Source organism: Drosophila erecta, unplaced genomic scaffold (genome assembly GCF_003286155.1).
Source record: "Drosophila erecta strain 14021-0224.00,06,07 unplaced genomic scaffold, DereRS2 tig00000092-arrow-pilon, whole genome shotgun sequence".
Classification (NCBI taxonomy): domain Eukaryota; kingdom Metazoa; phylum Arthropoda; class Insecta; order Diptera; family Drosophilidae; genus Drosophila; species Drosophila erecta.
In genome coordinates, this window is record NW_020825207.1 from 6,311,664 (window position 1) to 6,326,475 (window position 14,812).

General features: G+C 44.3%; 4 protein-coding genes across 8 annotated transcripts in view; 1 reads left to right on the top strand and 3 right to left on the bottom strand.

The window, feature by feature from the left end:
* LOC6549641 (low-density lipoprotein receptor-related protein 6) overlaps positions 1-3,239 on the bottom strand; it is a 30,601-nt gene extending 27,362 nt beyond the window's left edge. The window contains exons 1-2 of one of the 2 annotated variants that reach the window (XM_001975723.3): positions 3,148-3,239; positions 1,672-1,986 (exon numbers count right to left, since the gene is read on the bottom strand). In XM_001975723.3, the coding sequence (XP_001975759.1) occupies positions 1,672-1,873 (202 nt within the window). In that variant the 5' untranslated portion in view covers positions 1,874-1,986; positions 3,148-3,239. Of the gene's footprint in view, positions 1-1,671; positions 1,987-3,088 lie in introns of both variants that reach the window. The other variant, XM_015156973.2, reaches the window with a different exon arrangement.
* Positions 3,240-3,469: 230 nt separating this feature from the next.
* LOC6549640 (protein CLP1 homolog) lies at positions 3,470-5,523 on the bottom strand. Its single transcript, XM_001975722.3, has 4 exons — positions 5,140-5,523; positions 4,533-5,085; positions 3,972-4,479; positions 3,470-3,909 (listed from the first exon to the last, which is right to left on the bottom strand). The coding sequence occupies exons 1-4, from the start codon at positions 5,230-5,232 to the stop codon at positions 3,792-3,794; spliced, it is 1,272 nt and encodes a 423-aa protein (XP_001975758.1). The 5' UTR covers positions 5,233-5,523; the 3' UTR covers positions 3,470-3,791.
* Positions 5,512-6,501, top strand: LOC6549639 (histone H3-like centromeric protein cid). Its single transcript, XM_001975721.2, has one exon. The coding sequence runs from the start codon at positions 5,643-5,645 to the stop codon at positions 6,306-6,308; it is 666 nt and encodes a 221-aa protein (XP_001975757.1). The 5' UTR covers positions 5,512-5,642; the 3' UTR covers positions 6,309-6,501.
* A 484-nt stretch (positions 6,502-6,985) lies between these two features.
* LOC6549550 (cholinephosphotransferase 1) lies at positions 6,986-14,741 on the bottom strand. 4 transcript variants are annotated; one of them, XM_015156970.2, is made up of 6 exons: positions 14,122-14,741; positions 11,482-11,722; positions 11,265-11,423; positions 8,776-8,907; positions 7,831-7,989; positions 6,986-7,770 (listed from the first exon to the last, which is right to left on the bottom strand). In XM_015156970.2, the coding sequence occupies exons 1-6, from the start codon at positions 14,340-14,342 to the stop codon at positions 7,420-7,422; spliced, it is 1,263 nt and encodes a 420-aa protein (XP_015012456.1). In that variant the 5' UTR covers positions 14,343-14,741; the 3' UTR covers positions 6,986-7,419. The 4 variants fall into 4 exon arrangements, with proteins under 4 accessions (XP_015012456.1, XP_015012457.1, XP_015012455.1 ...); XM_015156971.2 differs by lacking the exon at positions 8,776-8,907 and adding an exon at positions 9,632-9,763; XM_015156969.2 differs by lacking the exon at positions 8,776-8,907 and adding an exon at positions 10,583-10,714.
* Between the last annotated feature and the right edge of the window lie 71 nt (positions 14,742-14,812).

Consider the following 14,812-nt stretch of genomic DNA (forward strand, 5'->3'; position numbering starts at 1 on the left):
AGCCGGGCGGGAAAGATGCGAGATGGTTTTTCCCGGGGCTTTGTGTACATATTTGATGCGCTTTTTTTCCTCCCACCCGGCTCGACAAATTTAAGTTTTCGGGCTTCCTTTTCGGTGCGGCGGCACTTGCTTTGTGGATGCCCCCATGCATGCTGGAGTACTCGCAATTCCGGACTCCAAAAAACTCCGGATTGCAACTGAAGGAGAGAGCCGCAAAAAGAAGAGAGAAGAAAAAAAAACGAAGGAGCCGAAGGCTTATCTTTCAGCCAAACACTCGAGCTTTTTTGGGGCTTAACGATGTTTGGACGGCCTTTGTCCATTTGCTATTTCCATATTGACTCGTCCCGTGGAGGTCCCTGCTACTGCTGTCCCTTGCGCTCCTTTTTTAAAGATGCACTGAGAAAAACTTCCAAGAAGTCATACAAAACAATCTATAGACGTACATCTGAATTTGTAAATTCCCTTTTCACATCTCAACTTTGCTCATAGTTTCCAACTTGAAAAGTCTTTTAATTTTTATAGAGAGAATCTATCAATTTTATTTTAAATTCTAAATAATTTAGATAAAATATTTAAGCAAATAATATGATATACGGCTAAGCTTTTAATAGAATGTCGCCTTTGGGCCCCGAAATTTGTCTGAGTGCACACTTTTTGAGCCTGGGTCAATGCTTTGTGCATTTGAAATATGCCGGCAATTACCGGGCAACTTTGCCATATTACAACTGCTGAATTATTAGTGAGCTGCTTTTTTCAGCTCATTAGCGTCGCATCTAGTGGCAAAGTGTTTGGTGGGGCCGCAGAGTAGAAAAAGCAGCAGAGGATGAAGAAGTGGAAGGGGGTACTAAATTATGCGCAGTGCAATCAAGTTGAGTGCGTACTACAGTCTAAATAAGTAGTAGTTGTTTATTCATAAAAGCATTGCGCCGAGAAATTGTCAGCCTTTGGGCTTTGACAACACGAAAAAGAGCTTAAAGGAAAACGCAAAGCGGCAAAGGGGATAAATGCTGGGCGAGGGGCGATGGCGGGGAGCGGGAAGCTCAAAAGTGCAGTTGAAACCACATAAACAAACGCATACAGTGGACACTCGAAGGGGGCAACACGCATTTAATGCAGTTAGCTCAATGAAGTACTCTCATCTTGTCTAAAGAAACCAGAGCCAAGCGAGCCATTTTTAAAGATTAAACTGCACTTATTGAAATTGAAATAATGAAGATTATGATGAAGATTTTCATGTAAATATTCGATTAACATAAATATAGCTATTTTTATGCATGCCAACTGATTGTAATTGTTGATATATTAAGGTGTACATTGGTAAAATAATTGAAATTACTTTAAATTAAAATAGTTTCTAATGCCAATACATATATCTTGATATTAAACATTACTTTCTTGTAAGCTACAAGAGCAATCTAAGCTAAGAATTACGCAAGAACGTATATTGGTTCACATAAACGAGAGACACCTGTAGTACAAAAGCCTTTGAGGGAAAAGAAGGAGCGATATCACAGACCCATTCCCATTACAAACTGTCTATCCCTGCGGTTTTTTGAACTCAAAGCCCTCGCCACTCGTCAAATTAATCGAACTGCCATCAAATGCTTGTCAGTTGCCAGCTCCTTTGGCAAATGCGATGCCCTTTGTTCGAATTGAAAGCACAGAACTTACCATTTTTGTACTGCCAACTGTTTGAGATGCCAAAGCAAATCAGTAGAAAGCCTATCAGCATTTGTCGCCAGTCCACTCCGCTGTTGGATTTCGCGCATTTCGCGCATTTGGTCGCTTTCGTTGTCACATCTTCATTATTCTCTATAACTTGGCACAATTGAGGTTCGATTTCAGCAGACTTTGTGTATGGCTCGAGGGCCATCTTATTTTGGAAGCACTATCGCCGGAATTTTAAGACATTTGGCGCAAAACAACAGATGACGCGACCCGATCGTTTGTCTTTTGTTAGGCGCACATGATAATCACACGGAAAAACTGCAAGTGGAAGAGAGTGGGAGGTTTGAAAACAGGTCGTTCGAAAATCTTCCATTCGTTGGGTATTAAATAACACCTTTTGTTTGGAATGCTCTTTAATAGTTCGTAGTTACTAGAACCGATGCATGTTACTGATAATACATTTCAAATACAAATTTCGTTAGCAGCTCAATTTGCTTAACTTTGCGTTGATTTTGTTTAAATAGTATTCAAAATGTTTGTTTTCATTTATAGAATGCTACTCTTTTTAATTAGACGAACATTGTTTAAGATTTTGTGACTACAAGGTTTCATGTTTTGGCTATTTATTTATTTATTTGATCACTAGTCTTTAGTTCCTAATGCGTGCACTTTTGTTGCGCAGTGTATGTAAGTTAGCTGTTGCTGTTGTTGCCATTACAGTATCTCAATTGAGTTTCCCGCTTCTTTGTTGGCCAGTGCGATCGCCTTGTTTACGTGTGTGTGCTTGCCTGTGAGCGAGCCACAAATTGTTGTTGTCGTTAAGTAGCGAGTGATAAGCAATTGTGCAACTGTGTTGGAGGCCACTCCACTCCACCCCACCGACCGGAACCCCCCACCCGTCCGACTGCTCGCCAAATTGAAATACTGTAAGTGATAAGGCGAATCTTCGTAATTAGGAAACCTCTTTTGCCGCTTCCACGGCGCAACAAGCCGGCAATCGACGAATTGCGGTGTGTGCGTGTGTATGTGCAACCCCCAAAAAGGCGCTGCGCTGCACTTTCCAGTGGAAAATTTCACGACGCAACCAAAACAAACGCCGTTTGCCGCTGGAAAATGCAGCAGCAACAGCAACAAAGCAACAGAGAGTAAGTGAGAAAAAGAACACACGCGCACGCACGCACACACACACACACACTGGGGGAAACAGAACGTCTTTCAAGCAGGCCGTAAATTTAGATGCCCGAAAATCTCTTGTTTTGTTTTTAGAACCATTTGGTACACATATACACAACAACAGCAACAACTCGCATGCTGCACAACAAACACGAAAAGCACGCCAAATTCCACAGTATCTATGGTTTAAACCGCATAAAAGTGTATTAATCGGCGCCGTTTCATCGCTTTTTGTTGTTCAACTAACGCAATTCGACCGAGCGCAGCCATTTTGTGGTTACTTTGTTTTGTAAATATTTGATTTACTTTTCACTGAGTCTTCCGTTCACCGTGTTGCCGTGTTTTTCGTCTCGCTCTTTTGAACAGTGTGACCGCACTGAGGCGACGTGCGCTGCCCTCAGTATGGCTGCACCTAAATTGCCTAAATATTACCAAAAAAGTGTTCTAAATATGCCGAAAATATACTAGAAGTATATTTTACGAAGTACACGGTTGGTTGTGAAACTGGATAAAAATTTAGTACACCGTTTGTTACTAAAAATATTGTAGCATTATATTATTCAATTATATTTTAACAAATGACGCACGAAATACATTTTTTTAAATGCAACTTTTAGCAAAACTCTTATTTATAGCGGACTTCACTGCTTTTTATTTGTCGAAATTACAATATTTCTCTTTTCTGTTCTGTTATTTAGTGGAGAATAACCTGGTTATGAAATTAATGGGTACGTTCTACAATGAGAAGTGCAATTAAAGCATTAGTACTTAAATGTAGCAATCCTTTTAATTTGTTTATATATTTTCTTTTTTTTTTACGAAGTTAAAACGTTTGAGAAGTTGTGGAAAAATATGAGTTGACTGCTTGCACATCTGAACTGTATTTTTCGTAACGCAAACATTAATTTAAAAATTCTTAAATTACATCTAGAGTAAAGCATTTACAAGTGCTAGGTGTGATTGTCCATGAATTGGAGTTCTGACCACAGGAGCAGGGCGTTCGGGGGCAAAGGACGCGGTTGCGGCGAAAGCAACATCACCGCCTGTCTTTCCATATCCACTTCGGTTCTAAGGATGATAACAATAATCAGATATAACTAGTGCAAGCACACAGTTTAAGCAGTACTTACACGCAGCAGAAGCCAGCTACGTTGGTGCCAATCACATCATCCTCCACGGACTCGGAGAAGCTTAGTGCCAGCACATGATGGATAAGCGCGGGTGTGGGAGTAACAGCGACCACCTTGGTCTTGTTATCCTCCGCCTTCATTCCAAGTGGCATGCAGGAGTCGGGCAGCGGCGGTGCCCCGATCTTGTACAGTCGCAGGTCCTGGAACTTCACCTCGAAGCTGAACGGATAAAAGGGCGCCCTTGCATTGCCGTAGAAGTACTCCTTAACGCGCTGATCCCTCGCCTCGTGCCGCTGCTCTTTGCTGCGCTCTACGACACCGCCGCTCTTGGGCAGCAGTACCACATGAACACCCTTGGGCACGTCCCGTAGCAGCTCGTTGTACAGTCGCTCCTGGTCCAGAACGAAGATGGCGCAGGCTCCATAAGCTTTGGCCGCGTGCAACAGGTGCGCATAGCCGGAGCCCTTTACCCAGCCACAAGTGTTTATGATGATGCCGGAGCTTTTTGCTGTGAAAACGGAGGATTTCGTACTATATAGAGCTTATAATTTTATTACTTACTTCGCTTGTTGCTGTTCAGGGAATGCAGCGTGACCTCGGCCATTTTGGAAACCACAGCGTTGTACAAGATGCTGTTGGCGCCGGGCGACTTATGGCCAAAGTGATAGACCAGCGGCGCTGTTTTGGAGAATCCCTCCTCCACGTTCGCAGGTCGCTCGATGAGGATGGTGGCCACATTGCCGGAAATGGCAATGGAGCCCTGTCCCACGTCCAAGTCGGCGTACAGCGGGCGACGTCCCACGCGCACAGCGTAGTTGAGCAGAATGCGGCAGAGAGTGCTCTTGCCCACGTCCATTGGACCGACGACCATGGCAACTGGTCCGTGGCGATCCTTCTCCTCGGCTTCCATGCGAAATTGCTCCAGTGCCGTGTGGCAGTTGACGTACTGCACCATCGGTGTCTCCTTGGAGATGTAGCACACGTCCATTTTACCGGAAACGTGGAGCACACAGCCCTGATACGTGAAGATGGCCACCTTGGCGCCCACGCCGAACTCGTATTGCTTTTTCTTCACCAGCTCCGTGCCGAACAGCTCCGCAAATCCGCTGACAAGCTGAAATACATTTGATTATAGCATAAATCCAAAAGGGGTTATTGGTCCACTTACGGACACCAGCACTTTGGCGTCCTTGTGCTCGATCTCAAAGCGCAGCTCGGAGTCGGCCTCCAGTGTGTAGTCTTTGCCATGGTCCTCCGACATGGCTGTGTCCTCAGTGCTCTGTTAATGTGTTTAAATGGCGAAATTGGGCAATTATCCAAAAATTCTAGTGGTAAACAATACGATTTCGCATCAGCTGTGCAGTTAGGGGTGGGAGTTGATCGATATTTATACATGAATTAATGGATTTTAGTTGGGATTCAAAAATTCAATGCTAATAAACTAAAAGTGCCAGACTTCTAGAAAAATTAACCGCGTTTCATATAAAAAATAATTGTTACATAAACGAATACATTTCTATTACCAAGCGTATAATTATGTATATTTAGTTAACAGTGCTGCCACTCACTCAAATTCTCACTGTAGCGGTCATACGGTCACACTACCCAAAAAAGGCGGGAGTTCTTTCAAAAATTTTGTTTTCGTTTTCAACAAATTCACAAAATTCGAAAATGCCCCGACACAATGCTGCCAAGCGTAACCCCAACCCATCAATGAACAACTCAAAGCCTCCAAGCGACGACGACAAAGCATTCCGCTCGCCGGAGCCAGAAGACGACACCGACTACGGCCTGGAGTTCACCACCAGCCAACTGACGCTACAGGAGGGCTACAATCGTCGTTGCTCCACGATGCGCAATCAGCCAGCGACCCGCACCTACACTAGCAGCGACGAGGAGGAGGACCAGGAGAATCGCCATCCGGCAGCCAGATCAAAGCAGACGCGTCCGACACCAGTGCGCCAAGAAACTAGCTCGCGGGCAGCGGGACCATTTGCTGCACAGAACCAGACCAGGCGGCGCAAAATGGCCAATCCCATCAGCAGAGCCAAGCGGATGGATCTCGAGATACGGCGACTGCAGAACCATTCCGGCACACTGATACCCAAGCTGCCGTTCTCGCGTCTGGTGCGCGAGTTCATCGTGAAGTACAGCGATGGAGAGCCGTTGAGGGTCTCCGAGGGCGCCTTTATGGCCATGCAGGAGTCCTGCGAGATGTACGTGACGCAGCGGCTGTCGGACTCCTACATGCTAACCCGGCATCGCAATCGCGTGACACTGGAGGTGCGCGACATGGCTCTGATGGCCTACCTTTGCGACCGGGGTCGGCTGGCCTAGCCAACACATTAGTTCCAGTTACTTATTTGTACAATTTGTACCCTTTCATTTGAATTGTTGTCCTTTGAGTGTTTACCTAAACGAAAAGTTCAAAGTTTGTTAATCGTGTTAAACGTGTTTGCTTAACAATGCAATTATATTGAGTTACTGTAACCAAAATTTTCCATTAAATAAATAGCATACCATAAATTTACGTTTAGCAATTCGTTTTATTTCTACTTCTTGCTGTTGGTTTCGTCTCCATTTTCATGTACAACATAAAACATAATCCATAATAGTTTAACTTTAAAGTTGCCGGCCAGCGCCGTGCAAGCTACAAATATAGGTTTTCAGCTAGGATTAGGATGCATAAGATGTAGTCACGCGAAACGCACTAAAGTTATGGGCCTAGTCAGGGTAGGTAGTGCGCTTTTTGAAATGAGTCACCATTTAGAATGTCGCGGCCCTTCGGACGACCGCGATGAGTAGAGAACTAAGCACTAAAACGAGTAACATGAATTGATTTAGTGGCCTCAACTGAATATCCCAACTGCGCCCGCACTAAATCTGCTGTCTTTCGTGGGATGGATCGATTGCCAATGGTACCAATGGGTGGTAACAGGACTTAAACGTAGGTTGAGCTTTCGTCGAGCTATTTTTGGGCTGGCTCTGCTTGCTTCTTGGCATTTGCACATGTGTGAATTAGCGCAGTAAAAGTACTGCGATCTAGATTTATTACAACTTACACAATCATACAAAATATAGGTTTTGTTTTTTATATATTTAGCCATATAATTGATATCGGAGACTGCAACAGTTCTTTCTCCTAGCAGCCCTAGCCACTTTGCCTTCTTTGCTACAACAACGTGTTGTAAACTATATACTAAAATGTAGGAGCAACATCTTGCTTCGCCCTTTCGCTAACTTCTCTATCTGTTGTTATTGTTTAGTTTCATTTCGTTTGGTTGTTCCTCAGTGGTTTTGGTTCTATGCCAAAACATTGACGGTGAATTTTGTTGGGTTGTGTTTACGGGTTTGTATTACTTGCGCTCCGCCTGCTCCTACGAGTATCCCTTGGCTCTAACGACGTAAATTTGTAAAATTACTAATTAATATAGCGGAAAACCGGAACCTAGTGCGGTTTGCTCTTCGACTTTCGATGCGCGCTGCCGCCGTTCTTGTCCGCACTGCTGCCAAAGCCGCCGAAGTTGCTTTGGCTGCTCACCGAGGCGGTGGCCGGATGTGGGGCCACGCCCTTGGGCGTGTACGGTATCCGGAAGAGATCGATGCGCAGGTGCTGGCAAATCTCCAGGCACACCTGGGCGCAGTAGCGCAACAGATCCTGGGTGCCCCAGATGAGCGTGAACCACAGCAGCCAGATCTCCGGCACAATGCAGTTGAAGTACTGGTTGAGGAACAGCAGCGCGGGGCCGAGCAGCGACCAGTCCAGATACTCCATCTCCGCCTTGGTCATGTGGGCAATCTGCGGGGCAATCACAGTGATAGCAATGGTTCAAGTATGAGTAATAGTTGCAGTACTCACCACCAACTTATTGGTGACCTTGGCGGCCACCATGCCGAAGGCCAGGATGTACACCGACGCGTGCTCGGTGAAGATGTTGTGCGGCGACTTCTGGGCAATGATCAGGGCGGGCAGCACCACCAGCGTGAGCGGAATGCTGGGCGAGAGGACACTGGTGCCCTGCGAGAGCATGAAAATCACTCAGTTAGTGGACATCGATTCTCATGTACGTTGCACGCTTGCAAAGTGTCGCCGCTGTGCTCATTGGACTTTAAACGACTGATTGGTTGACGGTGATCTACGGCACATTTTGCAAGGGTCACAACGTGTGGCGAGTGCACAAACAAAAGTGAACAAAAATTGTTTTGGCTTTGGTGTTTTGGGGTTCCGCAATTTCCCCTCCAGACGACATGTAACCCAAACACTCGGGGGGAAATTGCGCTTTACAGATTTGTTTATTACATGTTTTATTTACAAAGGTCTAGCGCTATTGGGCGGGTGTGTGGGTGGGTGGTAGGTGGTAGGTGGTAGGAGGTGGATCGGTTGGTTGTTGTGGGTTTTAAGTGCAAAATGTCAGTATACGAAGCCAATTATCATCGAACGAAAGCACAATACGCAAAATAAAACTAACTACATGCCATGCCAAACTGTCACCCAAATAAGAAGTACGAGCTAAACAAATAAAAATTAAACTATGTATCAACGAACGAGGGACGTGCACTTGGACCGACAACGATAGCATTACTCTAGGTAGTCAAAGGCAAGACGCTCAGGCATTCAGTATCTGTATCTGTATACTGTGTATCTACTGAAGCCGATTTACAGTGCGTTGAAGCCACATAAGACATAGGATACCACATGAAGTATGTATGTTTTTGTTTCCAAACGCACTGCACACCAGGACATGGACGAGGCTATCTCGATGGGTGTTGTTCTGCGGGGACAACTTAAACGTAAGATTCTTACAGCAACCGATGATCCGTTCTTGCCGCAACCCTCGGTCAAAATGCATTTCGTGTAGCGCAGAGCTAGAATCAAATCAACGCCGCAGGCCACATAAATTGGCAGAAATCGCGATTCGCAGTTGAAGTGCGGCAGCTGCCAATGTCAAGGATTGCGGGTAGTAATGGGTTTTGGGTTCGTTTTGGTTTGGTTTGGTTTGGTTTGGTTTGGTCAAACGATATCGATTGATTGATTGATTGCGTGCGGAAGAAAAGAACGACGCGCATTAAAATTTCATTTGTCATTACGAAACACTTGCGGTGTTTCCAGAATGCTTTCGATAGCAAAAGTGTGGCTAAGAACTTAAAGGATAACATCTTACAAGCTTCACAGTCAGCCAGTTTTAAATAATATTAAGCTTAGGCTAATAAATTATAATATTATAATAATAACAAACACCAATAAGTGTCATTCGATTAGTAGCTCAATATTAACGTAATACCACTTAAACAGCTAAGTAAACCCAAGCAGCAGCATGCTTTCAATGGCATTCAATGATATGGAGTTTTAGTCGATCTGGTGATTAGGATATTAGGATACGAGTATTATCGCGTGCTAGAGGCGGCCAAACCGAATTCCAGAGCCCTCCACCGAACGAGCCGAAACTGCAAACCATTTCCAAATCGAATTGAAAGGAAAATGCAAAAGGGATATTAGTAGAGTAGAACCCAAAAAGCAGAACCAAAGATTAGTTAAAAATGTTATGGCTGGGGCTACGGATTGATTAATGACCCGCTTTCAAGTTAGTCTGTTAAGTTTTCATACAGGTTTCATAATTGTTTTTCGCCTCGTTATTTCGAGAGGTGGATGCAATGCTTACAGCAACTGAGGAGCCGTTTTTGCCACTGCCGCCTTCAGTAAACATTTTTAGGAAATTGATTATATTCAAGGTATAACCGAATGTGATAAATACTAATATTGTATAATTCCATGAAAGGCCCACGATTGGTATCTAGTAAAGATGAAAGATTGCAAGAAAAGAATTTAATTTAGAATCTGGAACTACATTCAGAGGATGAGGGAAACTTGTTTGGTAAAATGTGGGGATTGCTAAAGGAGTTTGTGGAGTGTTAAAAGTCGCATTAAACTGTGAACACCCCATCACTCTAACTTACAAACTATGCTTAGGAATACATACGAAATAGAGTAGATTTTAACATTACTTGTGGGTTAAATATATAGATCCAAAACCGATAGACAATTAAAAAGACATAAATAGTAAATAGAAGGACCAAAAATGTCAACTGGACAATTGGACAGGGCAAATACATAGATCGATATTAGGCTTTACTAAAAATTAACTTAGGTTTCGCATTCAGCAGCCTCAAAGAGTTATTGTGTATGAGTTTTTTAAAGCATGCTCTCGTTTTGCTTCCGAATCGGTCATGTTTGAGTGGTGTCAATAGCAACAAAGCAGAAATATTATGTTTTGCAGCAGCTGAGCCGTTCGAACCAAAGACACATGAACAAGAATCAACAACGGCACAGATTAAAAAGGCAAGCAACTGGGGGTTAAAGAGTGGGATAGAGGGGTTAAGGGGTTATCCTCACGCCACGCACCTTCCTCGAAACTCAGCTGAGCTGGTCAGCAAGTAGAAAGCTAGTTGAAAATGGAAAGCTCTTCCAATTAGGATTCATCTCTTTTTGAGCAGCCAAAATATTTTTTGTTTCCGTGTGTTTGGTGTTTATTGGTATTAGTGTTTTGTGTGCTTGTGTGTGTTTAGTGTGCGTGTGTGTGTTTGTGTGTGTGTGGGAGGTGTTAAGGACTTACAGCAACTGTCGAGCCGTTCTTGCCAACACCACCGGCTTTAATGACGGAAAACACATAAGCTAGGGAGAGCAGACCGCACACAATGGTCGTCACTGCCGGCCCATACCAAAGCTGTATACTGCCAATGCCGATCTGAGTGTTATATGTGCGTGTGGTGTTCGTTTGTTAAGTTTTAAGTTGTACCGCGACCGACATTGGATTGCGGCAGGTTTAGAGAGGCGCGCACAGTACGCAATATGTACATAGAAGTAGAAGGTATTAGACATTTGCAATTACTGGTCGTGGTTAAAGTTCAACTAGAATCTATATGAGCACTATACATAAGTATTCTGTTCGGAGAGCTGTGTGTTTTGTTCGGACCTCAATAAACTAACATCGTTCGTGGTTCCCTATCCATGCTAAATGAAAAAAAAAGGGAACTCAACGGTTGGGTAGCTGAATTCAAACACTAGAACTAGCACGCTAATTCGCATAGAACAGAACTTAAGGCAGCTGAGCCGAGCTTAATCCTAAGCAGCCTAAACGAAACTCGAACTCTAAACTCTAGGATAAACGTAACGAAATAAAACTCTTAAATATATGCTTACATATCTAAGGAAATAATTATAGGATATGCAAAGAAGTTCTGGAAACAATGCTTTAAAGTATCTTCGCCGGGCGCCTCCGGGCGAACCTCCCCTACCTTGGTGAGCCAGATCTCAGGACCCAGTGCAGCCGAAACCAGATGAATTGCTATAATTGAGAACTGTGCCTCCGTCACATCAATTCTGCCGAAGCGCATCGTTCCGGACACATAAGTCTGCCAGTGGGCGCAGTAGAAGAGCGCTATAGCACAGAAGCACTGCAAGAGAAGTTCAGAATTTATCGCGCTCTGAATAATCCATGCGTAATCCACTCACCTGGAAGAACAGCCAGTTGGGATAGTGGCCCAGTTGGCAGGAGATGCATGCCGATAGGGCCACAAACACCGTGGAAATAGAGTCACAGCCATGGTCGAAGAGCTCGCCCAACGGCGATGAGGTATTCGTGCGTCGCGCCTGCTTCCCGTCGATGGAGTCCAGACTCTGGTAGATGAACAGACCCAGCGCGCAGAGCAAGCAGGTCCAACGTGGCGGAGCCTCAACACCGTTTGGGCTATAACTGGAGATGGTATACAAAAACACATAGTTAAAATCAAGTGGATAATGACAGTGATTGGGTTCTTTCGAACTTTTGATAAGGCTGACCAGGTTGTTATTGCATATACGTTCTGTAAGATGATTCATTCCAATTCATCACAGAAACGGCAGCTTAAAATGAAAATCTCCAATGGTGAAACCACATAAATATTGTTGTAACTTGACTCACATTCGAGTTAATTCATGCTGACAATTCCGTATTACATTTCTGCTTATTGTTATAATTTCACGTAATTGATTAATGAACAGGCAAAGAGAATTAAGGCTGCGAGGGCTGCCAAGTGTAGAATTTCAAACGGTTTTGTGCGTTTCCATGTCAATTAGCCCCTGTGAATGACGTCAGTGAGCATAGGATCGCCTGATGAGCAAAGTTCCCAAGCAGAGCTCCCTAATTATCGCTCAGGCTAAGTAAGAAATCACTACTTTGCGGCAGCCATTTGAAAGAGCCAGATAAGCGGACAGCTATCACCTACAGAACATCGCCAAATCAGCTGACTTTGCGGTTCCGGCTCGCAATTTTGGCACCCAACAAGCGACGAGCGGTGCGAGCAGAAAGGCTCATTCCAGCTGAATCATCGCCATGCACAGATTGACACTATTCTATCCAGTCCCACTGACCTAGAGAGGTTCAGCTAAATCCGCAAGCGTTGGCTGGCAACCAACGAAATTATTAAAACAAATACAAAAGCGCAAACAAATGTGGAATAATAATAATGGGTAAAGTGCAAATAGAACCGGTCTGGTCTTTTGGCGAGGTTTTGTGAATGAATATACATGTAGAACCCATAGCATGTACATATATCGATTTATAAATAAAAGAGACCGACACGTGAGCAGCTTTCAAGCTGATTCATCTGCCGGGGAACAGAAGTAAGATACTTTTCGGCCACTTTGATTGGCATGCCAGCGCTCTGAAGCAATCAACCATAATGGGGGGAAAGTGGGCACACGTGGGCTTTGCCGAATGGTTTATTCAAATTTCATTTTTCAAACCGTCATACCATTTTAAATAATTAAATTCACATGGCATTTGCCCCTTTACTTAACTTAATCTCGCATTTAGGTGCTAAAAACAGCAGGCTTTCAGTGTTTTACTAGTTTTTACCACATTGTCACTTACGTGCACTTGGTGAGAAAGATCAGGAAATATGGAAATACGCTGCTTTCTGGGCCATATCATTAGAAAAGCAGGGTTTTCTCCACAGCCCGAGTGAAAGTCTCTTACTAAATTTAGTTCTGCAACCTTTTGTGTTTCTCCGTTCGGAGTAGCGAAGCATGGTCATGTGTCAGTCGGACACAGGCCCATAAAAATCAATTAGAAATGCAAATTGTCGTTCTAATTCAATCAAAGGTATCCCAATTAAAAGGCAAACAATTGGAAAATGCTAAATTTGTACCCGGGGTTAACTCAAGTGAACTTTGCCTTATCATTGCTGAGACTTTGTGAAATGCTTTGTTTCTGGCACCTGTTGGTCTTCAAGGCAGTACTTCAGCCTTAAGATGCAACGATGATTAGCCGCCATTGTTTATTTACTTATCGTTTAATGTTGCCTTTTTTGCAACGCCCTCAGACTAAAGAAATGCGTCATAAACGACGACAAACGACGATGATTGCGATTACTTATAATTCGCGCAGTTCGTGTGTGATGGGTAAAGTGGCCAGACGCCGTCGCTTCTCTTATCGCTGGCACATTCTGTGTCCAAGTTCTGGAGACGGGTCGCCCGTAGCCACCGAATTCCCCCACCCTGGGGTGTAGTTAGTTGGCTAGTTAGCATGGTTATGGAATGATACGCTATCGCCGCGCATTACGAAACGAGCACGGGCGATCGCCTGATTTTCTTGTATTTTGCATTGAACTAATTTGCTATCATTACCTGGAAGGAATTGTTATTTTCAGCCTTTATACGCTATTTTCAAATATTTGCGCTCACTAATTGGGATATAAAATAAGCCACCCACGAATAGTGAAAGAATGCAACTTCTACAGTTGGAAATAACTTTGATCAACAGTAAAAATAATAGAAATGAAGAAAAGACCCCAGCAAAGCCTTCATATAATTGATCAAAAAACATATTCTAGTTGCATAAGAATGTAAAATAATGCTAACATTATAATAGTCTTAAGTCTTGCGAGATAGAAGACTCCTTCTAAATCAGAGAACATATTTGCTTTCTGGCAAACAAACTCGGCAAACCGAGAACGACAAGTGACAGTTGATAGATGGAGCAAAGCAGCTGATGTGGATTCCCAATTCCCGCAAGAGGTGATGAAATTTGCTGGCTAAATGGTTCATCGAGGCCATGCAGCCAATTTGCAGGGGGGTAGCCGGCAAAAGACCAGCAGGGGCTATGGGACTCACCAGATTAGTATCAGGGTGGTGACCACATTGAGGATCAGTCCCACGATGGTGATGAGGTTGGGGGCCAGCCAAAGGGGCGTCTGGGACACCAACCAGTTCCACCATGGCTGCAGCAGCGGATCGAGCAGGCTGGCGCTGAAGCAGGAGTACTTGTGCTCGCTGAGTTTCCTCAGCTGCTGGGCACTCAGGATATGCTTGTCCCGGTAGGCGAGCAGCGCCATTTTCACCCAGCTGGTTACGTCGTCCGATTCCTGACGCCTGACGCGCTCTCTTCACGCTTTTCACTTTTCACTTTCCTCTGACCTAGCGCTTTTCCCTCGCGCGCATTTGTGTACGTGTACTTCACGTATGTACGCGCGCGTTTGTGTGTGTGCGCTGGCTTTTCCTGACTATTCTCACACGTGGAGCGCACTGCTGGCGCAACTACGGATCGCGCCTTCGATTCGCGTTCGGCAACTGCGGCGTGGGTAGCTGTACGCTAGCTTGAATGCGCACGGCGTATCTGCACTTGTATGTTTACTTAGAAAAATTAACTTAATTGGACGACCGTGCCGTGGAGTTTCTTTTTTTCTTATTGCCTATGACCAGTGTGACCGCGACTGTCACTGCAATATAAACCATTTGTGCATATTACAAATAAAATACCAGAAAATTTGCGAATTGATCAGCGGATGGAAATTTCGATAGCACG

Excerpts from the sequence above, each read along its gene's own strand:
- LOC6549640 (XM_001975722.3), bottom strand. The coding sequence starts at position 5,232 with ATGTCGGAGGACCATGGCAAAGACTACACACTGGAGGCCGACTCCGAG. Across the intron at positions 4,480-4,532 it reads CCTGAACAGCAACAAGCGAA|CAAAAAGCTCCGGCATCATC; the intron begins GTAAGTAATAAA and ends CCGTTTTCACAG. Across the intron at positions 3,910-3,971 it reads GTAGCTGGCTTCTGCTGCGT|AACCGAAGTGGATATGGAAA; the intron begins GTAAGTACTGCT and ends TATCATCCTTAG.
- LOC6549639 (XM_001975721.2), top strand. The coding sequence starts at position 5,643 with ATGCCCCGACACAATGCTGCCAAGCGTAACCCCAACCCATCAATGAAC.
- LOC6549550 (XM_015156970.2), bottom strand. The coding sequence starts at position 14,342 with ATGGCGCTGCTCGCCTACCGGGACAAGCATATCCTGAGTGCCCAGCAG. Across the intron at positions 8,908-11,264 it reads CTGAGATCTGGCTCACCAAG|CTGCCGCACTTCAACTGCGA; the intron begins GTAGGGGAGGTT and ends TGACATTGGCAG. Across the intron at positions 7,771-7,830 it reads AGGTCACCAATAAGTTGGTG|ATTGCCCACATGACCAAGGC; the intron begins GTGAGTACTGCA and ends ATTGCCCCGCAG.